The 27,193-nt window shown below is 43.0% G+C and overlaps 1 protein-coding gene and 1 non-coding gene across 3 annotated transcripts; both read right to left on the bottom strand.

The window, feature by feature from the left end:
* Nucleotides 1-1,742: 1,742 nt before the first annotated feature.
* On the bottom strand, nucleotides 1,743-27,193 carry RNF149 (ring finger protein 149). 2 transcript variants are annotated; one of them, XM_065929706.1, is made up of 7 exons: nucleotides 26,587-27,193; nucleotides 14,847-15,097; nucleotides 13,951-14,019; nucleotides 10,290-10,372; nucleotides 7,877-7,973; nucleotides 4,458-4,656; nucleotides 1,743-2,137 (listed from the first exon to the last, which is right to left on the bottom strand). In XM_065929706.1, exons 1-7 carry the CDS (start codon nucleotides 27,023-27,025, stop codon nucleotides 2,094-2,096), a joined length of 1,182 nt encoding a protein of 393 aa, XP_065785778.1. In that variant the 5' UTR covers nucleotides 27,026-27,193; the 3' UTR covers nucleotides 1,743-2,093. The 2 variants fall into 2 exon arrangements, with proteins under 2 accessions (XP_065785778.1, XP_065785780.1); XM_065929708.1 differs by having other exon boundaries at nucleotides 14,847-15,091.
* Nucleotides 20,250-20,322, bottom strand: TRNAG-UCC (transfer RNA glycine (anticodon UCC)). Its single transcript has one exon. It is a non-coding gene; the product is annotated as a tRNA-Gly (tRNA).

Raw genomic sequence — 27,193 nt, 5'->3', positions numbered from 1 at the left:
TAAGTAGTACAATCTGAACTAAATCTCTCTGCTTTACTAACCTTTCTTCATTTATATTCCCCAGATTCCCAGCATTTTATCAATGTTGTGTTTCAGCAAAAATTCTAGTAACTGACCCTTTATCACATCCACCTACGAAAATCCTTTTGAAAGGAAACATTTTCCTTACCAAGTACAAAAGGGTTTTCTGTCTGCTCTTGCAGATTTCTTTATTTGCTGTTAAAGACTTGTGTTTCCAGAGATGACAGTACTATAATTTTCCAGCCTCTTAAGTTTATAACTTAGGGTCAGTCTCTTTTTTTTTTTGACTGTGCCTCACAGCACAGGGGATCGTAGTCCCCTGACAAGGGATGGAACTTGTGCCCCCTGCAGTGGAAGCACAGAGTGCCAAACAGTGAACCCCAGAGGAGTCCCTCAAGCTCCTGAGTTAGGTAAAGCTCTGGTTGACAGCCGCTGATAAGAACTCACTCGCTCATAATCATCAAAAACAATTCACCCTGATCTGTCAAAGCATTCTTTAAAGTCAGCTTCATTGGCTAATGGGAAGAATTAAAGCACTTTCCACTAGTATGTGTCTTAAAATACAAAGAGCAACCTACTTGGTATAGAATCAGGGACATATTTTCCTATCTGCAATGAATGACACAGAAGGCAAATTTCAAAGATAATGGCCATTTATGGAAACCCACTGTAGTGTCTGCTGAAATTAGCACTCAAGAATAAGGCAATTTCTATTCCCATAGCTCTTCCCTTGGAGTCTGGCCTCGGTTGATATCAGTAACACTGTTGAATCACCTAGAGTTTCACTGAGTGGCTGGAATAGAGTGCACTAAGTAACTTGGAAAAAAAAAAAAAACTATATAAACTTTACGTCTTAGATACAGGTATAAGAATGAATTGTTTACACTTTAAAAATTATGTACTCTAGTAAACATTTATTTTTACCATGAAATAAAGATGTACACAGTAAACAGTTTGGAAGCTACAAAGGACTACAACTTCAAGCTGTAAAAAACACTTCCTCACTCTGGACCTTCCACCTCTCAGAAGTGACAGCAGAGCACAATGTGTGTGTGTTTTTGTTGTTTATTTTTTGGCCACCCCTGTGGCATGCAGAACTTCCCCAATCAGGGATGGAACCTGCATGCAGCCCCTGCAGGGGAAGTGCAGAGTCTTCACAACTGTGTGTTTGTTTAATCACTTTTTCAACTTAAGAGAGTGGCCCCCAAAGCTTCAAAGCAGCCTAATCCCCCTGCCTTCAAGGAAGAGCAGCAAACAAGAGTGAAAGGGAGAGATGATGAAACAAGTTCACTGTCATTAAGCTCGCTTTGAAATTAATCGAGAAAACTGGTTACTTGTTTAACAGCAACTGAAAGTCTGCATCTATCACCCTTTTAATTGTAAAGATTAAACTCTAGTTGAAATGAGTAAATTCATCATTTACCTAAAAAAAAAAAAAAATCCACATCAGAGTCTGTTTACTCCATTTCCTTAACAAGCAATGAAGAACTTCATGCTCATGCTCATGTGCGAATCTTAGCTTTTTTTATTTGTAGGAAAAAAGGGACAAAACTTCCCTCCCCATCAAGGTTACTAGAAGAAATTAGGTAATAAAAGGGAGAAATGAAATTACTGAAGTCCACCAGTACTTTTCTCATAATTCCAAATTTAAAAAACAACAATGAAAGTGCTCTCAGGTTTGGAAATCTCTCTAAAATACAGAGGTGCAAGAAAGCAACAGATTTCTCTCATCACACTGACAAGTTTAATGTTCTAAAAAAGTCTTTCCTCCAGGGAAATTCACATGACCAATTACTGAATATAATCACGCAACTCCATTTCAACTAGTGTAAAGTCAACGTGCTTAGGCTAGAACCATCCTTTTGATACATTTCAATAGATAAATATATCAAGACTAATCAAAAAGTCTCTTGAAAGAATAAAATAGCTCTTTGTATACCAAATTAGAACCTGAAAGGTAAAAGAATGTACATTATTTTCACATATACAAACTATGCACTAAAGTAAAAAAAATAAAGTGTCCTTTAATTCGAGCCTAGGCTCTGTCCGTGACACGGTCCACAGGTCGCGCGCTAGCAGGTGGGTCCGTCACGCTGAGCGTCGCTCCTGCCTGTCTCTACAACAAAGCAATGGGAGTCAGTGTCAGTCGCTGGGCATATTCTGGGCTTTGGTTACATAAATATTGTTACATTTGGAGATCCTAGTTCATGAAACAAATTACAGAAATTTTTAAATAAAACTTCCATGGAAAGACAGCAACCTTTTCCAGACAGAGAGTTAAGAAAATATAAAAACACCTTCTTCATATAGAGCATGTGGTCTATCAACAAGCATGTGGTCGGTTCCGTGCAACAGAATATACGCAGGCTGAGCTGGTGGGATTAACTGGAGTGTGCTTTCAGACACGCAGCAATGGTATCACCACCCAGGAAGACAGCAGCTTGCGTTTACCGAGCAATGTATACTGACCCTACAAGCTAGAGATGGCTACACTGTTATCCCCAATCTAGAGACTGGAAATTGAGACACAGAGAGGTTCAAACTGGCATTCGAGTCCAGTCGGATGTTACCAGGAAAGGAGAACAGAATAATTTTGGTGCAGAAGGCATCTTTCAGGAGTACAGTACCTCCTCAAATACAGGAGAACCAAGCACTGTGAGTTCACCTACAATCAGATCTGAGGTCAAGTGGACCAGAGAGGAGCCCACTGGTGCAGACACCTTCTACAGGGAGTGGGCTGCCCTAATAACCCCCACCTTCATCTCGCGAAAGTGTTAGCTTAGCTACTGGTGAAGTTACATTATACTCTGGAAGTCCTAAGGTCAGCTGGAAAGAATTAACTTTTTTCCAGTGTAATAGTTCTCAAATGATGCTGTTATGATGGCAGGCTAGAAATAATATTAACACATAAATTACCTGTCAAATTTACTGGTGAACAAATACTTAGAAATTCAGGTTAAGAATTTTACCTGTCCTGAAATATCTCAAGGGTAGTCAAGTAGTAGAGGAAACAAATTTCGTTTCCCTTCTGGAGACTGAAGGAAACAGCAAAAGTTACAATGGAATGCATCTGGGCTCAATGCAATGGAATTGGTAAAAACAAGGTGGTTCCTTCTCAGCAGGAGACCCAGCTAGGAGAACAGACTGGGAGACCTCCTACGTGATCCGCCTTTCCACTTCCTAATTCTCTGAAATTCATCTCCCTTTTTCTTACACAATGCATTCTTTCTTCCTCAGGTTCTGCTTTAAAACTTCACTTCTCATGTTTCTATCTTTGCCTCCCAGATTCTAAAAATGTACCAAAAAAAAGACAAACTGATTCAGTTTGAATATTACCAATTTGGAAAAATATGCTTCTTTTTCCAGGTTGGCAAATTCAAAATTAGAAGCATCAATTCTTCTCAGTTAAATCTATAAATTAATTCAACTATAATAAAAATTTTCATGGGATTTTCTTATACATGGTAAATTGATTTTTAAAATTAATCTTAAAAAATGAAAAACAGTTCAGAAATTTTTTAAAATAAGAATAAAGATGAGGAAATTTGCCTTGCTTTGTGAATATCAAAACACATTATTCACAAGTAATGATCGCTAAACAACTGATAAGTGGTTAAATATTTGGGAAAAATAGTTGATTTTTAAGTTAAATCTTTTCTGAAGCTATGTGCATTAAAGATTTAAGCATAAAATACAAAACCACAACTGTTAGTAAGCATAAAATACAAAACCACAACTGTTAGTAAAATAAGTTAATAACCCTGAGAAAGACTTTCCTAAGTTAGCATTCTATCAAAGGCAGAATCATGCAAAGTATAAGGCTGGACTAGATAAAAAACAAAGCAAAGACCAAAGAGCTCTTAGAATCAATATGAAAAAATTAGTTTTTCTATAGAAAAATAAATTAAGGATGAAATGGGCAACTCAGAAAAGAAATATAAATAACCAACAAATACGAAAAGAAGGTAGTTGCATCAGTAACTGTAAAAATGCAATTCACTCTATTTTACCTATGAGAAGGGCACAAGATAGACAGGTGGTAAACACACACATGAAAATTATTTCAGTGCTACTGATGATAAAAGTCCATCAGCAGGATGTGGTTTACAGAAACTATACTGAACCCAGAATGTACGAGTACACAGCTGCACAAAAGCACATGTCTTGTCTACGGATACAGAGTTTCGTACACCAAGAGGAAGAAGCGGGTTACCTGAGGGCACATAAATGATATTCTCTTCCTCTTCACACACAAACACAAAAAATCTGAGATATATTTGAGATATATTTATCAAAATGTTGAAACAGTATTGTATCTGCAGGGGTAAGATCATGGTTTTCATTTTTCCTTTATGTTTTTTCTGCACGTTATGGGCTTTTTCACTTTCATTTAAGCACTGATAACACCACTGTTTGCTAACCAGCGAGTGACTCACCCAGCAAGGCTGTGTTTTCACCTGCATCCTCTTTAAAGCTGGCGTCACAGGGTGGCACAGGGTCACTGGTGGAGGGCAACTCGGAGCTGCCGGTGTCACTTCTCTCGCCGTCTGCTACCATGAGACTCAGATCTGCAACCGAGACGCCCCCAGGGGGGGATTCTGGGGCAGTCGCCTCCTGTGCGTCCTCAAGCTCGCCCTTGAGAATCAGAGCAAAGAAACATCTTTTCTCAGTAACACCATCAAGTTTGTCTATCATCATCTGCTTATAATTCAAACAAACTGTTTAAACATCAATATTGCAAAAAGCACATCAGTGTCTTCTTAGCATCACCAGAAAGTGAGTCACTTCTCAGTAAGTACCTTTTCATGGCCTAAATGCTTTTCCTCCAAAAAACCGTGTTTCCCTTGACACAAGCGATGCCACCTTTTAAACTACTTATTGACAGAAAGTGAAGCTCTGTCACAAATGATTGTCCTGACTTCCTGAGCAGCCTAGCTGGCTGCTGAGCACTGAGACCAGGGTCCTGAGCTTGAAAGACCACTGCAACCGCTGCTAGCGGCCAGCGCTCAGGAGACACGCAGGCCGCTGATTATCAGGGGGCGCAGTGCCCGGTTCACTCAGAGAGCGCCAATTCTGCACAGGGTGTCTGTCTGCTGCCAGTGTGCCTCCACTTCCCCACGCGCTGCTTTAAAGAAGAAAATGAGGCCATGAAAGTGCGCACAGGAGACCCTACAAGCACCCCTGCATTGAATCTCAAAACCTGGGGGCCATCCAGAAACTTTTTTTGATTAACGCCTGAGTCAGAGTTGTGATGGACGCATCTGCTGGTAAAAGGCCGACTGGGGGCGGGTGGGTGTCCTGTGAACCTGAGCTGAGACTGAACATCACAAAGCCTAACTGCCCACTCCACTCCTGGGGTCCTCAGGGCCAAAGGCACTGCTGCTCCCGCTGCCGGCTCCGCCTGTGTTCTAGAACCTTCTTCTGACTCCTGGACCCCGCGTGGCTCACTGCCTTCCCACAGGCACCCCAGAGAAGACGCCAGCCACACCAACCACCAAGTCCTGCCGGGCTGCCGTCATACGCGCTCCCGCTCAGCCCGCTCTGACCTGTGTTTCCAGGTCCTTGTCTGAACACCTGCCAGGTTGAACTAGCTGCCCATCTCAGGCCCCACGTGGTCACTCGCCATTGACCTGTGATACGCAGACCCATTAACACGCAGCTCAAATGTCCCTCCAGCAACCCCTCCTTGAGCTCCCCCATTGCTGCTGGCAGGGTCAAGGCCTCCCCTCTCTGTGCCCCCCACTCTCCAAACAGGCCTCCTTGGCCAGTGCGGTGGGGTGCACGCCTGCCCCCTGCCAGTCCAGATAGTGGAATCCCTGGGAGCCAGTGAGCAGAAGGGTGGAGTCTTGTTCAGCTGCCTCCCCAGAGCCAAGTCCAGACCCAGCACTGTACACCCCTGATAAGGGCTGACCCTGGGAGCAAACACAACAGTGACAAGAGGCATGTCAAAGTGGTCACAGCTGCAAAGTCGGGCACCACTCTGTGAGGGCCAATGGCTGCTCTCACTGTGGTCATTTCTCACTGTGCAAATTAGAACTAGTTACCACACGAGAGGAGAGCGTAAAACTCGCTGCAACTCAATGCAGGAGGGTCAGCGGGTCTAAAGAAAAAGGCAGATCTGTCAAAGAATTAAAAAAATAAATAAAGGCAAGACAAGTTAATTTCTTAAGTGTGATTTCAAATTACTGTAGGTTTCTTCAAAGCAGAAAACAACCTTTCTGGGAACATATATTCTAGCCTTCTGAAACGTTTTGAAAGCAAGACAACCTGATGTAAAATAAGTCTTGATTTTTAACATGTGAAATATACGTAGATACATTTCCAAAAACAGTCTCAATGCTAAGGTCAATGGAATGCCTTTTCCACAAATGTTTAGAAATGAAAAGCAGGTTTAAAGTTACCAACTAATGAAGATAGCAACTCAAAAAGAGTTTCAGAGTGCATCCACAGAAGGAAAAGGAGGAAAACTGCCAGGAAACCACCTGTTTAATCCCTGGCTTCCACTGTTTAAGACCCAGTCCCAGTAAGGCTGGGCAAGACAGGAATGAGACACAGTCACTAAGAAGGCCCAGGACACCAGCCAAGCTGAGGAGAGCCACCAGTTATCAAAGACAACCAATCAATGAACATTAGAGATTCTAGAGCAAAGACACATTTTCTAGACATCCAGGTGAGACAGTTCTGCCTCCCTCTGTGTATCCACACTGAGGCCTCTGCAACTCACACTTGAACACTGTAATTCACAGAAAATCACACTGGTTATTAAGACAGTGCGTGGTCCCTTAGCTCTCTTTTAAAGATATGCTGAGCTGGAAAACAAAAAATATTTTGAAGGCGGCCTGCAGCTTTGAGGGCTGATACAGTCACATAAAACCATTATCATAAAAAAAAAGTCTCTTTAGTAAATGCTGCAAAAACCTCTTATGTTTAGCAACAAGAATAATATTATCTGATATTTAAATTACTTCTCTCAAAGATCTCTGTTTCAAAACAACTTATATTTAACCAAGAGTATCTTGGGACAGTAACAGATTCTATTTAGACTCTAAAAATATAACAATCTAGGAAAATCTGTTTTCCCTCTTTTGGGTAGGAGGGCTTGGACCCTGGAATTAAGCAAACTTACACCTGAAAGCTGACACCCCATCACATCACCTGTGACTTTAGGTAAGCGACTTCTCCCTAAGCTCGTGTTTCTGGCTACTAAAGGTGGCTACTAAAGGTGGTTACCAGAACAGCACTCCCCTCCCAAGGGGCCAGGAGTCAATACTTTGACTTGCGTAAGTCATTCAGTGCACGGCTGCAATAACCTGTTTTCACTCCGCCCTCCTGGCTCTGTTCTCTGAGTGCCGTCCTGTGACCAGGCCAGAATGGCAAAGTGATGGAGCACGTTCGCTGCAGCAGGAATTCCCCCTGTGGTATCTGACTCTGAAACCCAGGTATTGGGCGAGCTCGTGTCCAGAGGTGCTGGCTTTTGCTTCCTTGTATGTAAAGTGTGCACCTGGCTCCTTGCAGGTCAGTTTTACACTCACTATTTCTAAGACACTGACCAGGATCTATAAGACCCTGCAGAGTGTTACAACATATAGCAAAAATACCACTCTAAGTATGAACTTTAAGCATATACCTAGTGTATTATTCGATAACTCTTTAAGTTCATTGATTTGGGGGGAATGTCTTAAGAATTCACTTTTAGTATAGAGGAAAATTTCTTTAGGAACCAGCAGAACCCTAGAAGGAGCATCTGGTTCACTCCTCCTGCCTCTGGTCAGGAACAGAATCAAATCACTCAGGGAAAATGGGGGCAGTGGGGTGGAGGGAGCAGAGATTGAATATAAACAAAAACATAACAAACCCAATATCCCAGGGCTTTGATGACATCAAGTTTACACATTGGACACGTGCGGTGATCCAAAAGCCATGGGTCAATGCATATTCTATGAAAAATATGCCTAAAAAAATTAAGTACGTGTTAATATCTTAAAATAATTGCTTATACCTTATAAAGGAAATAATACATCCTACCAACTCCTCTTCTTGTTTACAAGTCAAATGCCGTCATATCAAAATTCCAGTGTATCCACTTACCCTGGGTGGTTACCTGTTCTACTTTCCAAATTAAATGGAATTTGGCATTTAGAGGGAAATTCCCCCTTCACTGCATGAAAACAGCATGGTTTATTTCTGTATCATGCTGGAATGTATTTTTATGTGCCTCTGTTAGCCTTTTGGGAATTAATGTGACCTAAGAAACTGAAGAGTAAACTACAGTAACAAGCTAATAAAAAACTGATAGTATCTTATATAAAGTGACTCCAGTAGAAATACAACAAAATATCAATTAAAATATTAAAGCCATCTTTGGGCTGCAAGTTAAACACTTATTTTTTGTCTTTATGTATTTTTGTAGCATCTACATTTTTCTAGAATGAACACATTAGTTTCAGAATCAAAAAAAGAAATCACATATGAATTTTCTTCTTTTACTGATGTCTTCACTGGCTCACCTCCCCGCTTGAGTGATGAATCTACAGTTTATCTGTGCTGCAGGTAAGCGGGTGTGGGGATCAGAACCACACCGATTAGGCTCAGATGCCAGCTGTGTGATCGGATGCTATGACTCTGAGCTAGATCCTGAGGTCCCTCTGCACCTACCCCAAAAGCTGTTCTGAGGAGCAAACATGCCACGTGACTACTAGGGTAGTGGGCACTGTAAATCCTCAGCAATTTTTCATTATTATTACTGTCATCATTGTCTAAAGACCTTTTCTCCAAAGGGAAACCTGTCACAGCAGTTAAAAACAGCAGCAGGTAAGGACCTTTATAAGGTCCTTTATAAGGTGGTCCAACTCAGCTTGTCTTGTGACCTGTCCATCCTTAAACTGAAACTGACCCACAGGAATAGTTTTGAGAAAAATAAAACAAATATGTTGGTTCCATCGGGAAATTAGTTGAAATAAATCACAGGAGAAAACTGGGGTGGGGTGGGAGCAGGAAATGAAAACCCTACTAAGGAGACCAGGATACATGCACATTCAGGATACACTCAGCTGTTTATGATATGAGTGCAAGTCCCAGCTCGGCCATCAGGAGCATCTCCATTTCCTGTAAAAGGAAATCTGGCTGCTCACTGTGTGGCATTCAAGTCAGACAGGCTTGCCCTCAAGCAGCCTAGAGTAATAATTCTTTTCTATTTTAATAATGTTCTACAGGACACCATCAACTGACACTGACCCCAATTCATTAAGTACCCGGCACACCAACCCACATGAACTCCTGTAGATTTAAGTTCACTATCTTGAAGCAGGGAAATTAATTTTGTTATTCTGATCCTCATTACTTCATGTCCTCTACAGAACTCATGAGAACTTTATCTCCTATAAAGTACTGGTATATACTCTGAACACTCGCAAACATAAAGTGAGGCACAACTACATAATAACTTGTGACCTGCTTCTAATCGGTGCGAAGCAGAATTTAAAATGACTGGCTTTAAAACATAGTCTCTGTACACCTTTCTGCTGACAAAGCAATTTTTAAAGAAAAGTTATCAAAGCACCTCATGATTAAAAAGGAAGCATAATTTCCTATTACTTAAAAAAAAAACTAGTTAAATAAAGGAGAAATATTTATTTCATACAACCCCAGAAAGAATCCAAACTCAGGGTGCAAATAACAGCAGAGCCTAATCTAAGATAAAAGGCATCTCCATAGAAAAATAACAGATAAAAATACATAACCAGGAAATGTCTTTAAGAATAACATTTCTAATAAATGTCTGGGAAAATGTTCACTAGTTTAAAACATAAGAATTAAAATATTTAAAAGCTAAAAAAAAAAAAACCAATGATAATAGCAGCAGAGCCTGAGCCAGGTCTGTTGACTGTCCCTGGCCCTCTCACCCAGGGCCTTCACCTGGTCAGCTTCAGGTTCCTTTCTCCCAAAATGGCAGACTTTCTCCATTGATAAATGTACAGTATAGACCCCCAGGACCCTACTGAAGCCTCCTTGCCTATAAGATAAAAAGCCAATCTGCAACAAAATGAGACAGTGGGTCTTAATGGTCACCTAAAGTCTTCAAGCAAAACAGTCTTAAAGTAAAACAGTACAAGAGGACCTTGAAGACTTTGAGCTTCTTTTCTAAGAGGTGAGATGATTGCAACATATCACCTGATAGTAAGATCTTCATATCCTGAAACTTGTTAGGATATTTGGTCAGAAACCTGAAACTTGTAAATTTTAACATCTCAGGAAGTAAGAGAACGTACTTGCATGGCAGAATTCTGATAACGTCCCTTCCTTTAAAATTTTCAATACACACTGCACAACTTTCAGCATCGACATCAATCCCCTGTAAAAAAGAAGAGCAAAGAATTTGCTGTATCCTTAGCAAATAGTATGTGCTTCCCTGGTGGCGCAAACTGTAAAGAATCCCCCTGCCAATGCAGGAGATTTGGGTTCGACCCCTGGGTCAGGAAGATTCCCTGTAGGAGGAAATGGCAATCCACTCTAGTATTCTTGCCTGGGAAATCCCATGGAGAGAGGAGCATGGCGGGCTACAGTCCATGGTGTTGCAGGGTTGGGCATGACTGAGCGACTAACACTAGTAAATAATATATACTCTTGGTAAAACTCACTACAACAAAAACTAAACAAAAACGAAACTCACGACAACTCAACTAAAACAATGATGAATTCTAGTCTGCATTGGTACATCCTGAAATTAAATACAGATAATTTCCACTTGGTATTTATTTTTACCACTATCAAAAGATTTTATTTTTAAAAAAATTTGAACAGGAAAAAATTTCATTGTCTACCTAATCAGACACGAATGTTTAAATAAGAGGCTGTTCATTTTTTTAAGTGATCATATTTTTAAGGACTGTAGAAATTCAAATGCCTGTTTTATTATAAAAAATTTTTTTCAAATATAAAACTTAAAAGAGAATGAATATTTAATAAGATATATGTTTTCTGGAATCGTTGGAAATATACAAAAGCAGTTTCATTAGAATATGCTAAAGAACAAAGTTATAACTTGCAGATGAGAAAATGCAAAGTTATAACTCACTGAGAAAATACAAATGAGATACTTTCGGACTAAGTATCTGAAAATATTCACCTCACTAGTGATAAAAGAACCACAAATTAAAATAAGTTACTTTTTTTTTAAAGTCACTACGTCATGTACAACTTTGCAACCCCATGGAGCCCATCAGGCTCCTCTGTCCACGGGATCTCCCAGACAAGAATACTGGAGTGGGTTGCCATTTCCTCCTCCAGGGCATCTTCCCTACCCAGGGATCAAACTCACATCTCCTGCACTGGCAGGTGGATTCTTTACCACTGGGAAGCTCCAGTTACTTTTTCATACATCAAGTTAACAAAGGTAAAAAGAAACAAAAATTTCTGGGGAAGCACTCTTGTGACACAATTTCAGCTTCTGAGAGTCTGTGGGTCATGACCTTTCTGGGGGTGTCAGCTCATCCCACTTTCCTGTGTACCACTTGGATCTGTCCACCTGGCTTCAGCCCATCAACCAAAATAATAAGCATGGCTGACCTGGTCACCTGACCCAAATTTGGCCAATGAGCTTGTCTCCTCCAGGACTCTGGGATAGGGACTCAGTTATCAGTGTCTGTAGCTTTAGGAAGTTAGTTTTATGGAACACAGCTTCACAGTCATCATGTAATTATTTAAAAGTACATTTAAGCACATGGGTCCCTTGTTAACAAGCAAGCAGTAAAAACTGATTTTATAATGTGGATATTGCTATCAAAGATTGCACTAAAATTAACTTTGTCACTGAACTTAAAATTAGATGTTGCAACTAGACATCATCACCTTTTTTCACATGCCAAGAAAGAATGATGAAATCATTTTTACTTCCCTAATGGTCTGCAAGCTTATACAGTACTGTGACTGAGTCCATAAGAAAAACTAGGAAACAACCAGTCTCCGGAACTCGACAAGATGTAGATTTAAGAAAAAACACAGTCTTTATTTGCACAAATTAAACATGTAAGACTGCCAGAAAATCCACCTATATACCTCATGGATCATTTGTGGAGACTTTTTTTAACCATTATTTCTGACAATAGTCTGTAGAAGCATATTTTCAAAATTGTTCTGTACAGGAAGAGGGTAATATCAATTGACTTATGTTCCCAAAGACATCGTGCAGTAAATTACATATATCAATCTATGTCTTCTCATACTTAAGGACAGATTTCCTGCCAGAGTGCAGAAGATACATTTCAAGAGGAACATAAGACTGTGCTTATCATGGAACTGCTAGCTGAATGCACAGCCTGTCTCAAGATACTTGCTGGGGACTCTCTCCCCCAGGGGGCTCTTCCCTGATGGCTCAGCTGGTAAAGAATCTGTCTGCCAATGCAGGAGACTTAGGTTACATCCCTGGGTAGGGAAGATCCCCTGGAAAAGGAAATGGCAACGCACTCCAGTATTCTTGCCTAGGAAATTCCGTGGATAGAGATGCTTGGTGGGCTATAGTCCACAGGGTTGCAAAGAGCTGGACATGACTGAGCATGCATGCATGCACCCCACGCACGCACACACGCACGCACACATACACACACACTCTCTCTCTCCAAGCCTCTGCCAGAGACCCTCGTAATTAGTAAATCATATGTTAATCTTTCCATGAGACGGGATTTTTTTTTTTCACTTTTCCTTTTAAATACAGCCACATGGAAAGAAACCTGGACTCTGCACTAAGTCTGCAAATTCACTGTCACTACAATGTAAGGCATCTGGGAAAGAATGCAGCCAGCAATGTAATTCCTGGAGTATCCTAATGGTAAATATTCCACAGGAACCATCAGTATCTGATCCCAAAGCTTTAAATCAAAGGTCTATAAATGTAATGAGTGTTGTCCTGAAGCTTTAATCCTTTAAGTAGGTCATAAGAGGAGATGTGAACCCAAGGGCACTTGGGGATTGGAGGCTGCAGTGTCGGCATGGGCCAGGTTTCAACAACTCATGGAGGAAAAAAAGAAAACCAAAACGATGGAACCCACCCGTAGCTATGTCACCTCAACGTTTCACAGCACTGAAAATGGACCATTAAAGAGTAACTATTCTTGCATTAGCAACTGTTTTCCTTGTAAGGAACCTATCCTCTAAGAACATGAGGTTCTGAGACTTAGGATTTATTGCAAAAATGCTTCTGAACTCTGCTGAGTTTGGCCTTTTAGAGACTTCCCTAGTGGTCCAGTGATTAGGACTCAACATCTTTTCTCCTCTTCTCCATAAATCCCAGTCTTTTCTCCCTGTAATTAAGGGAGTCAGAGGGAAGGGACAGAGTATAAGATTTAACAGAGGTGGATTTAGGCCTCAGTGTCTCTGGTAGAGAGACTGGAGCTTCAGTGCGCCATCCAGCCTGGCAAAACAAGTAACCAGTATGGCCACCTGAGCACCTGACATGCAGCCAGGGTGACTGAGGAGCTAAGTTTTCAGTTTAATTCAGTTCATTTAAATTCAGACAGGTGTATGCGGCTAGGGGTACCTTCCTGGGCAGCAAGGTACAGAAGGCTCTTCATATACACTGGAATGTTTCAGTCAACTCTTCTTTAAAATGAACACATATGTCAAAATTAACAAACTAGCCAAAACTCCATGATCAACACTGTTAGACGAGACATACAAATGGATTGGTATTATATATATATACATATATTTTTTTAAAGATTTTTTTAAAAAATGTAGAGCATTTTTAAAGTCTTTATTGAATTTGTTACAATTTGCTTTGTTCTATGTTTTGGTTTTCTAGCTGAGAAGTATGTGAGATCTTAGCTACCTGACCAAGGGGATCTAACCCATGCCCTCTGCATTGGAAGGCAAAGTCTTAGGGATGTCCCCAGATTTATATTATAAACAAACAAAAAACAACCATGAAAATATTACCTTTTCTCCATGCTTTACAGTATGAAGAGGAAGCTGCCCAATAACTTTCTTTGTTTCTTTTCTATGGCTCTTAGGGAAGAAAAATATTATTATTATTATTGAAATGTTTAAGTTGCTATTTTAAAAATTCATATAGTGTAAGCAAGCTATGGAAAAAAAAGTCATAAAAAGCAAAAATTTGGTGACAATGAAATAACTTAAAAAACAACAACAAAAAACTACCTTTTAAGCCCTAAGGTACAGAACAGTCATGTATAACTTAAGAGCTGTTTGATCAAGAATACTTATATTCAATTCCATGCCTGAAGAAGGAACCAATCTTAAGTTTGATTATTGGTAAGAATGTAGTCAGCTGAGGACAGGGCTCCATACACTCATCTGTGAAGGCCCCTAAAAGGACAGAGGCTTCCTGGTCAGAGGCAGAAGGTGACCCAGCAATGACCATCTGCTGCCTCAGCAGCCAGGAAGGGTGGTTCTCAAGACAACAGGTGAGTGTGGGACCCGCAGGACCCTGCTCTGCTGCTACTGAGCCAGCACCCCCACAGACAAACGGCTCTGAATGCAGCTCCACTGTGGAGACAGGCAGGCCCAGTTCTCTTCCAAAACACAACCATGTCCCCCCACCCCCCTCAACTTCATGCCTTTTTGTCATCTCTTTATGTCTGGAAAGGAGAGAGGATCTTTGCAGGAGTGAGAGATGACCTGATTTCCTACAGCACATCAAGTTGAATATATTCTAATTTAAAACTTATTTTTAAAAAAACTCCCACATATCAATACTTAAATATTATAAATGATAATGAAATTAAGAATGCTGTCTAATAGTTTCCAAAAATATACACAGGAAATATTTACAAACGATCTTTTAAAAAGCAAAGTTAAAGAAAGACAGTTACCTGACTTCCGAACTGTGAGCCGGTGTATAGGAAGCGCTGTATGTAGTAAAATATTAGCCAGGCCAAGGAGATAATCATCATGGTGATGAAGGCAATGGCTACAAAGACCACGGACTGGCCGCTGATGTACTCCTGGACATGCCGGGTGCCCACGCCGATGGTAACGGTGACCGGAATGTCCTTCTGCACAAGCTCCACAATCTCTCTTCCCTTCGGGTAGCTAACCATAATGACCACTATGTTTCCTGTTCCTTAGTAAAGAACAAAGCAGTCAGCACGAGAACACAAAGTAAGACATGGAGGCAGTATGGCTCCACGCACACGTGACCGAAAACTGAGATAAAACGGGACGTAAGCCCAAGTTACCAACATGGGTGACCAAGAACACAGACTGATTACACAAGGAACAGAGTAAACAGGGGTTTCTCTGGTGGCTCAGTGGGAAAGACTCTGCCTGACAATGCAAGACACTCAAGTTCGATCCCTTACCCAGGAAGATCCCACATGCCAGAGAAACTCAGCTGGATTTTTCCACAGCTAAACAAGGCTCACCTGTGACCTGAACACTAGACGCCTAGCATTTAGTAAACAGCTTTGAAAAAGTGTCCAGACAAAAACTATCACACAATTATACACAGCAGCTCTACTTGTAACAGCTAAAAAAAAAAAAACAGAATAAATCACTAAGAAATACCCCCTTGAAAGCAAGAGCCCCCCCACCTCCCCCATTCAGTTTCATAAGAGAATTCTACTCTCAAATCTTTAAAGAGCAACATATAAAGTGTTCCACAGCAGATTTTTAAAAAAAGAAGTCTTAAAATTATTTCTAGCATAATTAAATGAAACATGGTAAAAAAAAAAAAACACACAAATGCCAATTTCACTTGTAAATATTAATACAAACGCCCAAGTGTGCCCATTAACTCAGAGAAGCAATCGGAGAATTCCTACTCTGTTCAGTATTATTTCATGTTGTTCTGAATGCATGAGCAGACAGGACAAAAAAGTAAGAGAAATAAAAAAGAAGGGATATAAATGCCAATTTTACATGAATCTATCTATAAATTGGGCTTCCCTGGTGGCTCAGATGGTAAAAAAAAAATCTGCCTGCAATTTTGGAGACCCAGATTCGATCCCTGGGTTGGGAATATCCCTGGAGAAGGAATGGCGACCCATTCTAGTATTCTTGCCTGGGAAACCCCAGGGACAGGGGACCCTAGCGGGTTACAGCCGGTGAGGGTCACAAAGAGTTGGATATGACTGACCAACTAACACTTTCACTTTTCATCTGTAAGTTAATCTTTAGAATTATCAATGGGATTTTAAAAACCCTAAAAATTCTGCTTCTAATGTTCACTTAGGGGAAAAATAATCAAGATTAGGAAAACTTTGTAAATAAAACTTGAACTAGCCTTTATAGTCAAAATAATTAAAAGAGTGTGGTAGTAGCATATGACAGCCCAGAAATTAGACCCCAAAACATAAAAGAATTCAGTAAATGATGAAAGTGGATTTCAAATCAATGGGGTAAAATGGACTATGTTAAAAAAAAAAAAAAGAAAAAAAAAGTATGGGAGCAACTGAGTATCATCTAAGGATAAAAAAGATGAATCCTTTCTTCACAACTTAAAGCCAAAATTAAATTCTAAAAAAATCCAAGATGTAAATATATAAAAAAGAAAAAACAGAGAAGAGCCAGAAGAAACATGGACATTAAAAAATAAATAATATTGAAGAAAAACCTTTCCAAGTGTGAAAAATCACCTCAGAACTTCTTTTAAAAAAAAGATTTGAGCAACTAACCAATTATATAAAAACAAAAATTGTCTGTTCTGACTAAAAGAAATCAAAATCAAGGACTCAAGATCAAAAGAACAAATGGCCAGCAGGGGGGAAATACATGTAACATAACAAAGACAAAAACTAATTTCCTATAAGAAAAAGAGCAACAGAAAGACAAAGAAAATGAAGTGAGTTTGCAGAAAACACAACTGGGTTTTGATTTTTAAAAGGCAATTTTAGTGATATATAATTCACATGCTAGAAAATTCACTCTTTTAAATAAGTGTACAATTCAATGTTTTTGTTGTTCAGTTGCTAAGTCATGTCTGACTCTGCAACCCCATGGACTGCAGCACGCCAGGCCTCCCTGTCCAACACCATCTCCCAGAATTTGCTCAAACTCATGTCCATTGAGTCAGTGATGCCATCCAACTAACTAATCCTCTGTCTCGCCCCCTTCTCTTCTTGACTTCCATCATTCCCAGCATTAGGGTCTTTTCCAATGAGTTGGCTTTTCGCATCAGATGGCCAAAGTTTTGCAGCTCTAGTATCAGTCCTTCCAATGAATATTCTGGGTTGATTTCTTTTAGGATTGACTGGTTTGACCTCTTTTCAGTTCAAAGGACTCTTAAGGGTCTTTTCCAGCACAATTAGAAAGCATCAATTATTTGGTGCTCAGGGTTCTTTACAGTCCAACTCTCACATCATATATGACTACTGAAAAAACCACAGCTTTGCCTAGACGAACCTTTGCCAGGAAAGTGAGGTCTCTGCTTTTTAACACTCTGTATAGGTTTGTCATAGCTTTCCTTCCAAGGAGCACATGTCTTTTAATTTCATGGCTGTAGCTACCATCTGCAGTGGTTTTGGAGCCCAAGAAAAGAAAATCTGCCACTGTTTCCAATTTATCCCCTTCTATTTGCCATGAAGTGATGGGACTAGATGCCATGATATTTATTTTTTGAATGTTGAGTTTTAAGCCAGTTTTCCTCTCTCCTTTTTGACCTTATCAAAAGGCTCTTTAGTTCCTCTTCTCTTTCTGCCATTAGAATATCATCTGCATACCTGAGGTTATTGATATTTCTTCTGGCAATCCTGAATCCAGCTTGTGATTCATCTGGCCTGACATTTTGCATGATGTACTCTGCATACAAGTTAAATAAGCAGAATGGCAATATACAGCCTTGACGTACTCTTTTTCCAGTCCATTCTTCCTTGTCTGGTTCTAACTGTTGCTCCTTGACCTGCATACAGGTTTCTTAGGAGACAGGTATGGTGGTCTAGTACTCCCATCTCTTTCAGAATTTTCCAATTTGTTGTGATCCACACAGTCAAAGGCTTTTGTGTAGTCCATGAAGCAGAAGCAGATGTCTTCCTGGAATTCCCAGTCCCCCTGCATTGGAAGGTGAACTCTTAATCACTAGATCACCAGCGAAGTCCCTTTTCTAAGTTTTTGCTATCAAAATCTAAATGTCAATCAACAAGAAAACCATTATATAAATTATACTATGTGTACAGACTGAGGCAGCAGCTCTATTACTATAGATGGCAGTCAAGACAGAGGAGGAAAAAAAAACATCATGTAAAAAAACCTGCGTGGACAAGAGGTCTATGTGGTCACATCAGTACAGACACCCCTGAAGATCACACGAATATACAGCAGCACCTGCTGTGGCGGAGGTGGTGAGGGGAGAGAGCTGGACACAGTAAAAATTCTCTGCCCTGTGTACATATTATCCATTCAAAAACTAACCTAAAAAAATACATTTAAAGATTGTTCTCCGGCATTACACTGAAACCACATTCTAACACTATTTTATTGTGGGGAGAAAATTTAATCCGTAGCAAATCCGCTGTGGCCCTTGACCGTGGGCATTTAGTTACTGAAACCCTAGAAGAGCAGCCTTCTAAGGTGGCTCCTGTCTAGAAGCCGATGCTGTGACCCAGCCCTAAAAGTGTCACTTGGCAAGTGCCACGGCTGCCCCGAGTGCTCGCACAATCCTCTACGTCATCCCTGGGGAGGCTCAATAAGGAGCAAGGTATTTCCTGCCTTCAGGGAAAAAACAGCTAGTAGCTGAGAAAGAAGAATACAGAAACAATTAGGAGAACTATACCATGTACGATTATGGGGTGCCTTCTAAGTTGCAGGCCCTTTTCATAAACTAAAAAAGTTTCCTTTAATGGAAAATGTCAAGCACATACTAAAGCAGGAAGGACAGTATAGTGAACGCCATGGGCCTGTCTCCATGTTTATACACAAAACAAAAACGTTTCTATACTATGGTTACAGGTACAATTTCTGTACTCATAGAACAATCTTTGGTTGCTAATGCAGAAACCAACTCTCAAGCATTTTCACGTCTGTATCATACTTCACTTGAGGCAGAAAGAGGCGAGTGATCATTTTACAGACCAGGGCTGAGACATCTTAAAGAGAATTGCTCAATGTGACGCAGCACCTGGAAAAGCCAGTTCCAGGGCCTGAAGACCCAGTTCCTAAGTGCACCTCTGCCTTTCCCCTTGTGAGTGGGGGGTGGGGGAGGGAGTGGGGGAACACAGGCTGCAGGACCACCAGGCTGGGCTCCAACCTTCCCCTGACAATTCATGTCTGGGTCCTCTGAGACGACTTCTTCAGCTGTACAATGGAAATGACAATTTTTCTATTTTGGACTGTTGATTATTGAATGATAATGTGGAATAAGGAAAAGCTGCAGAAATGAGGTGATCATATTTACTGGGATGGGAAGGAACTTTCCCCTGGGCAGGGAGTGCATCTTGATGGACAGGAAGAGTTTATCAAGCAAAAAGAAGGGAGGTGTACCATCATAAAAGCATATTTGCATTGGTGACTGGTCTGGCTTGCTTAGTGACTCAGTATACATAAATGTATCCTGTTCATCTCATTACCGCCAGTGCCCCATGCAGCTTGGCACATAGTAAGTGTTCAATGAATATTTGTTACATAAATGAGTGAGGGATGGCGGATGAGCTGAGAACACCTGGAACTTCAAGGGAGGGGCTGCAGAAACGCTCTGGCTATCAGAAGCACACCTGAACGGGAAACATCTCCAGCACCAATCTCAAGTTTTTCCCCTAAAAAATGCTTAGTTCACTATGTTGTAAGAAATCGTTAAAAAGTAATAACACTGTGCCTGGGCTGAGGGCTAAAATTTGCTACACTCTAAGTACAGAGGATGCCTTGGACAGCAAGGAGATCAAACCAATCAAACCTAAAGGAAATCAACCCTGAATATTCATTGGAAGGACTGATGCTGAAGCTGAAGCTCCAATACTTTGGCCACCTGATGCGAAGAGCCGGCTCACTGGAAAAGACCCTGATGCTGGGAAAGATTGAGGGCAGGAGCACAGCGGGGGTGATTGAGAATGAGATGGTTGGATGGCATCACCAACTCAACAGACATGAATTTGTGAAAACTCTGGGAGACAGTGGAGGACAAAGAAGCTTGGCATGTTGCAGTCCACGGGGTGGCAAAGAGTCGGACATGATCTAGCCACTGAAGCAGCAAGACTGCCTCTGTGAACTACTCTATTTTAAAAGTATCTACTTAACATTTATTCATTTGGCTGCACCGAGTCTTCGTTGCAGCATGTGGGATCTAGTTCCCTGACCAGGGATTGAACCTGGGCCCCCTGCATCGGAAGTGATGAGTCTTAACCACTGGACCATCAGGGAAGTCCCTTCTGAAACTACTTTAAATCATGAAACTCAGAATTAAGACTTCTTCTATCCCATGACTGGCTTTTCGGGGACGTGCTGGGGGATGAATGGAGGCAGGGCAGTTGAGCTTAGGGTCGTTGGGCGCACAGGCCCCTGTCTGGCTCTGCCCTGTCCTCCTATCACGGCCTCCCTGGGCCAGTCTTAGAGCCCTGGTGGCCTGAGAGAGCAAGTCACAGCTGATTTCCACACCAAATAGCTGAATTTCCTCACAGAAGGCAAAGACGCTCAAAGTCCTGGGACAGGGGAAGAAAAAACCCTTTGAATATTTTTCTTCCCCAAGCCACGCGCTGCTACCAATCACAAGAAAGGTCGTTATGTGCAATGCCCGCCCCTCCCCGCAAACAACCCCCAGTCACTAACTCCTGGAAGGCACTTTGTTGTATTCCTACCTTAGATGTAACTCAAGGTCTTGCATAGAGCACATGACCATAAACCTTCTTGAAAAATAACAGTTCCTCTTACCACCTTGTCAAAAACAAACAAAAAATGTAAAAAAAAACAAAAAAAAAAACCTGTCTTGGTCTACAGCTTCAAAATTCTGCAGGGTCATATGAGTCTAGCGTACCACTTCTCCTCCCTAGGAAACTATTTAAAGTAGATTTCAACATTCTCTTGAAGGAGACAGGAACTACTAAAATATTTAAAGTGGCGGATTAGATTTCTGGTCTAGAAAACTGATGCAGGCAGCAAGAAATGCATTTTATCCCTTTGCTGTTCACCTCAAACCATCACAACACTGTTAGGGGTATTTGTGTACCCCGATGCAAAATAAAAAGTTTAAAAATATAAAAATAAATAGCTTCCTTTGGAAGGAAAAATACACCAAAGATACCCAATGGTGAGAGGTTACTATTATAATTTTACTTTAATATGCCAAAACATAAAAACTGGCATGCTTTCATAACTGTAAACCTAACAATTTGTAAATGTATGTAAATATGACTATAAAACTATTAAAAGTAAGAAATTTTTTTAAAAAAGCACTTTAAAGCTCCAGCATGAGAATCCCATGACCTGTTAGGTTTTCTTTTTTTCCAATAACATCCACAGTCTCTCCATCCTGCACCCAACATGGAAGAATTAAGATTCAGCACAGGTTCAACCTTGGTTTCCAGCATCCCCACACCTCTGTGTATACCATACAGCAAAGCCTCTCAAGTACACTTGTTTTTATTCATCTGCGATACAATGTCATGGGCTTCCCAGGTGGTGCTAGTGGTAAAGGACCTGCCTGCCAAGGCAGGAGACATAAGAGATATGTGTTCAGTCCCTGGGTCGGGAAGATCCCCCTGGAGGAGGCCACAGCAACCCACTCCAGTTTTCTTGCCTGGAGAACCCCATGGACAGAGGAGCCTGTCGGGCTACAGTCCATGGGGTCAGACAGAGTCAGACAAGACTGAAGCAACTTAGCACGCACACACGCATAACGTCTCGTGAGTCCCTCCTCCTCACTAGGCGAGGACTACTGTTCTTATTCATTAGTTTTTGTAGCTCCAGCATCATACGCGATGACCCAATAGAATGGTTTCTGTATGAATGAGTCGACCTGAAAAACTGGTTTCTCTTCTGGTTATTATCCTTGAACTGACCCAAGGGGAGGAGAATATCAGAGACTCCTTTTGCAGGGGAAATAGTACATGGAATATGAATGGAATGGAAACGTCTCCAGAACGTGAGCTATCATGCAAAACACAAATGTCTTTATGGTTGGCTAGGATGATTGATGAGGACTCAAAAACACATGCAATTCTCGTCTCGGAATTTCACATTTTGTTTTGGAGAAATCTGGCTTGCTCAAGAGTATTCTGTATTTGTCGAGTACACCACTCAACAATCTTTGCAGTTTTGCTAAATGCATTACTTCATCTCAGTCCTTCCGTCTTGGGCAAGGCCACTCTTGTCACCCAGAAGGTCCTACAGCTCCTCACATAGCCCCCATACCACATTCACCCAGAAACCTTCAACTTAAGCTGTCCTTCAAGACTCCGTCTGCCTGCTAGCTGGGAACAGTCTGAGTTAATCCCACTTGCTATGAGGCTGCAGGGCACCATCTCTTCCTAGGGCACCAAAATACAAGCTAAACTCAAATCTAAATGTTTAGCTCATTTGTGAGGGCAAAGCATTCAAGATCACTGAGCACCACTCACTCATAAAAGACCATTTCCCACGCTCTGCAAACACAGAGTGTATATCTCTCTCAAGCTAAGGGACTTTTTATCACATGTCATCTCCCGCCACCCCCACACTGGCCCCTTCCCCAAACACACCTCTCAGCCCTGCCAACACCTGGCCTCAGTAAATTGCTGACACAAGGAAAGTGCCAGTCTAAACAGCCACTCAAGACGTCAGCTGGAGGATCGGCCTGTAATTAACCAGCAGTCACCACATCAAGGCCAATCTTCTCTAAAAGCTTTCGTTTCAACGGCTTGACTTATATCAATTTTTACTCTTCTTGGTCAAAATAGCCTCTAATACCTTTGCAGGACCTACACTGGATGCCTCTCCTTTATGCTTTCTAAGCACTTGGGCATATAATTCTGTTGAGGGCCCAACCATAGGGTCTGGAAAGGTCTGTTTATCACTCCACTAAGCCGTGAACTCCTCAAAGGCTGGTATTTCTTAGGCATTTCTACCCACAATCAGGTGCCATATGTGGCCCAGACTGGCCACTCTCTATTCATCTGTCAAAGGAAAGGGAACCAACCCTGGGCATCACAGTAACAGTCCTCACACTGAGGGCTGTTACGGTCCTGACAGAATATTTTCTTAAAGTCACAACTTATCTTGGAGCCACAATAAAATACTGACTTAAGTCCACAACATCTTGTACTAGATCTTAGCAGTCAAGCAACAGGGTTTAAGAAAAACTGCTGAGGGGCTTCCCTGGTAGCCCAGTGGTAAAGAATCAGCCTGAAAATGCAGGAGACACGGGTTCAATCCCTGATCGAGGAAGATCCCATGTGCCAAGAAGCAACTAATTTAAGCCCTGCCCCACAACTACTGAGCCTGTGCTCTAGAGGCCGAGCCCAGGAGCAGCAACTACTTAAGTCCGTGCCCCGCAAGAGTATGTGTGCATGAGAAGTCACTTCAGTCGTGTCCAACTCTTAGTGACCCCATGGACTGCAGCTTGTCAGGCTCCCCTGTCTATGGGATTCTCCAGGCAAGAATACTGCAGTGGGTTGCCATTTCTTCCTCCAGGGGATCTTCCCGACCCAGGGACCAAACCTGAGTCTCTTATATCTCCTGCTTTGGCAGGTAGGTTCTTTACCACTAGCGTCACCTGGGAAGCCCCCACAACAGCAGAAGGCACCACAGTGAGAAACCTGCAACTAGAGAGTAGTCCCCGTTTGACACAACTAGAGGAAAGCCCGTGCAGCAGTGAGGAACCGGCACAGCCGAAACAAAGAAGAAAGAAAAACTGTTGAAATTCTGAGACTTGGGAGGAGATCATCACAATCGGAGTTCAGCAGCAGTCACCTGACCTATGCACACAGACCCCGAGTATCACAGGAACATTGAGAGCCACGGATCAGTAGTTTTACTGGCTCCAGCCACATTCTGACAAAATAGGAAAAACTACAAAGTCTGAGCTGCTGTCAAGGTTCTGTGTAACCTTTAAAATCCAAGTCTGTCAAAGCCAGCTCCTCTTCTGACTTAGTTCCATTCACTCCATTCTTAACGCCAATCCATTCTCAAAAAGACATGACACAGTTGTACCCTTGTCCCTGGCAGGACTGAGTTCTGAGAATGAAAGGGACCTTCTTTTCCATTTCTAGTCACCAACACAGCACAGGCCCTTATATTTCTGCTTGGACTAGTCAATGGACTAAGTGGATTTCAGCTTTTCCTCTGTGTAACCCACTGGTCTCCTTTTAAGTCAGCAGTTCCAATCTGGGATGTTACTGCCATCCTCTCTGCCCCCGGACATTTGGCAATATCTGGAGACATTTCTGGCTGTCACAACTGGAATCCTGTGGATACAGGCCAAGACAGGCCCCTGCAATAAAGAATTATCTGGCCATAGATTGCCTTGTTCCCAGGGGTCAATCATTTCAATTCTTTGAACAGCAGTCTCCTCATCTGTAAAATGGGGTTAAAGCACCTACCTCAAAGGGCTGTAAGCAGAGAACTGACTCTGCACTGGGAACTTTCACACATTTTTTAAAAAACTGCTAATGCTGTTACTTTTGTCTCTTTCCTCTAACAGAATTAATCTTACACTGAAACAGACTAAAATGGACACTGAGAATGGTAACAGAAGCTTGCAAGATTTAAAATGAGCATCAATGAGCCTGGATAAATTATATGTCCGTAAGATAAGCAAGCAAGACTGCTGAACCATGGTTAGAAAAGTGCGATTAGCCTGGAAGGATGTTAGTGTCATTGCCAAAAAATGCAGTAAACACATTGAGAAAATTGTGGGATGGAAAAGAACTGCCATGGAAAAGAGAAAGCCCACAGGAAGCTGGAGACTCAGAAGTGAACGCAAGGACCCAGCACCGGAGAATCCTGGCACACCGCCCTCTCTCCTCCAACAGAACCCTGTCCACACGATGCGTCTGGAACGCTCTGTGAACTCCAACAGCACTTCTCAGGAGTTCTGCAGAAACATGACTTGGGTAAAAAACAACTGGAATAACTGCACCAAAGGTGCTGCCTTGCCCAATGCCACCGCATGGACATCTGCTCCCATTTCCTCCCCAAACCCACTTCCTCTCTGTTGCAATTGAGGAATTCCCCCCTCTTCTATCGGAGGTCAACCCCTCCGAGAATCCTGGACATAGCCGCCATCCTTCCCAAAGACCTGACTCTTTCAGTTACCTCTTCTCCACCATCCAACTTCAACATGCCTCACTCACTATGCCGTTCATCCCACCTCTCCCCAGCTTCTACCCATTGCTCAGCACGTCCCCAGCCCTCACCAGCCACCGTCTTGAAAGCATCATTCTAACAGTCTCACTTCCCCACCTCTGAACTGACTTCCGTCCCATCACTCTGCTAAAACAGGCCAAGTCCAAAGTCACCCTTCTGTCCTCATTTTACAGGTATTCTGAACTTTCATTCAAGAAGCCAAAACAGAACAAAAGTCAAAAAGTACAGGGGATAAAGAATGTCTGACTTGCAGCAGCAGAAACTAAGGATTTTGATCCCAGGAAGTTCAGAACGAGTCTGATCTTAGAAGGCCATCACACTCTGTATCAGTTGAATAGTACTTGGAATTTCAGTTCTGAGAATGATGCATGCCTGTGTGCTAAGTTGCTTCAGTTGTGTCCGACTCTTTGTGACCTTATGGGCTACTGTAGTCCACCAGGCTTGTCCATGGGATTCTGCAGGCAAGACTACTGGAGTGGCTTGCCCGGGCCCTCCTCCCGGGGGTCTTCCTGACCTAGGGATCAAACCTGAGTCTCCTGCATTGCAAGAGGATTCTTTACCGCTGAGCCACCCAGGAAGCCCTTTCTGAGAAGGAGAACCCTTGCAAAATAAACCTTTCAAACTCTCACAAGTGCTTGAAGATGTAACCTGTTGCCTCCGAAAACCGCCTGTGGGAAGGGTTGCCTAGCTAAGAACAAAATCTTTCCCTGCATGATCACTTTAAAAAATTTCATCTAAACTCCACTCAAGGACTCTGACAAAGGAGCCAGTATTACAATCTTCTCTTTAGCAAGTGAGAAAACATATTCAACTTAAGGCCGGGTTTTCGGACTCAGTTAAATCCAGACTGTCTCACTTTAAAGTTTAGAATATTGACGTACATTATTAAAGTGGAGAAACCACAGTGTCACCGAGCCACCGCCTTACATGGTGAAGGGACTGCCAGACCCTGCAAAGCCCTGGAAAAGAGCTTCCACTCCAGTCCCATCCGACTTTGGGAAACACTGGCAAGGGACTCCTGATTAAAGAGACTTTCCGCCGGTGAGAACCACAATCCTCCTCATGCGGATTTTAAAGTCTTCCGTTCTCCCCACCGCCCTCCTTCCTGCACAGGGTACCTTTCACCTGAACGACCCGGGGAGAAGATGTAATCCTGTCCGGGCGCTCGCCTCCCTCCTTAGAGCACCGGGGGTTACACCGAGCCAAGCTGGCGCTACCCTCGCAGGTCCCGACGTCCGGAGCCCATCACCGCCGCCCCTCGGGGTCCCGGCAGAGGACCTCGCGGTCGGCTGGGACTCCGGCGCACGGCCGCCCCGCCCCGCCCGTGCCCGCGCGCCGGCGGCTCACCCGCGTGGGACATGGGCGCGGTGAGGTTGCCTTGGCGCTGCTCGTTGTACAGGATCACCGCCGAGGCGTTCCTCCGCGCCGCCGCCAACACCTTCTCCTTGAAGGTGCAGCCCCCGCGCGCCACCAGCGCGACCCAGGGCGCGGCGCCCCGGCCGCCGGGCACGAGGAAGCGAGTGCTGGCCTCGCAGCCCTCGGGGTCGCGGTCCTCCGCGCGCGGGACGCCCACCAGGCCCCGCGCGCCCTCCTTGGGCGAGCTGTCGCCGAAGCGGCCGCTCTCCGAGACGCTCCTCACGCTCCGGTTGGTCTGCGGGTCCACGTACTCTGTGCTCACCACAGCCGAGAACCACTCGTGAGCCCGGCTCCGGGCCCCAGGAGCGCACAGGGCCAGCGCCAGCAGCGCCAGCGCGCCCCGGGCCTCGGGCCGCCGCCGCCACGCCATGGACGCGCCGCCGGGCTGACCACAAGGGGACCGGCCGGGAGTCGGGCGACTCCCGGCAGGGGCCCGAGGGCGCGCGCCGAAGAGGCCGCTGAGGAGAGCGGAGAAGCGAAGTCTCGCTGGCCAGCCGGGAAAGAGCGATTTCGGTCTGCAAGCGGCGCCGCGGCGCAC

The sequence above is a fragment of the Muntiacus reevesi genome, chromosome 3, assembly GCF_963930625.1.
Source record: "Muntiacus reevesi chromosome 3, mMunRee1.1, whole genome shotgun sequence".
NCBI classification, from domain to species: domain Eukaryota; kingdom Metazoa; phylum Chordata; class Mammalia; order Artiodactyla; family Cervidae; genus Muntiacus; species Muntiacus reevesi.
This window is presented reverse-complemented; position numbering and strand designations above follow the sequence as displayed.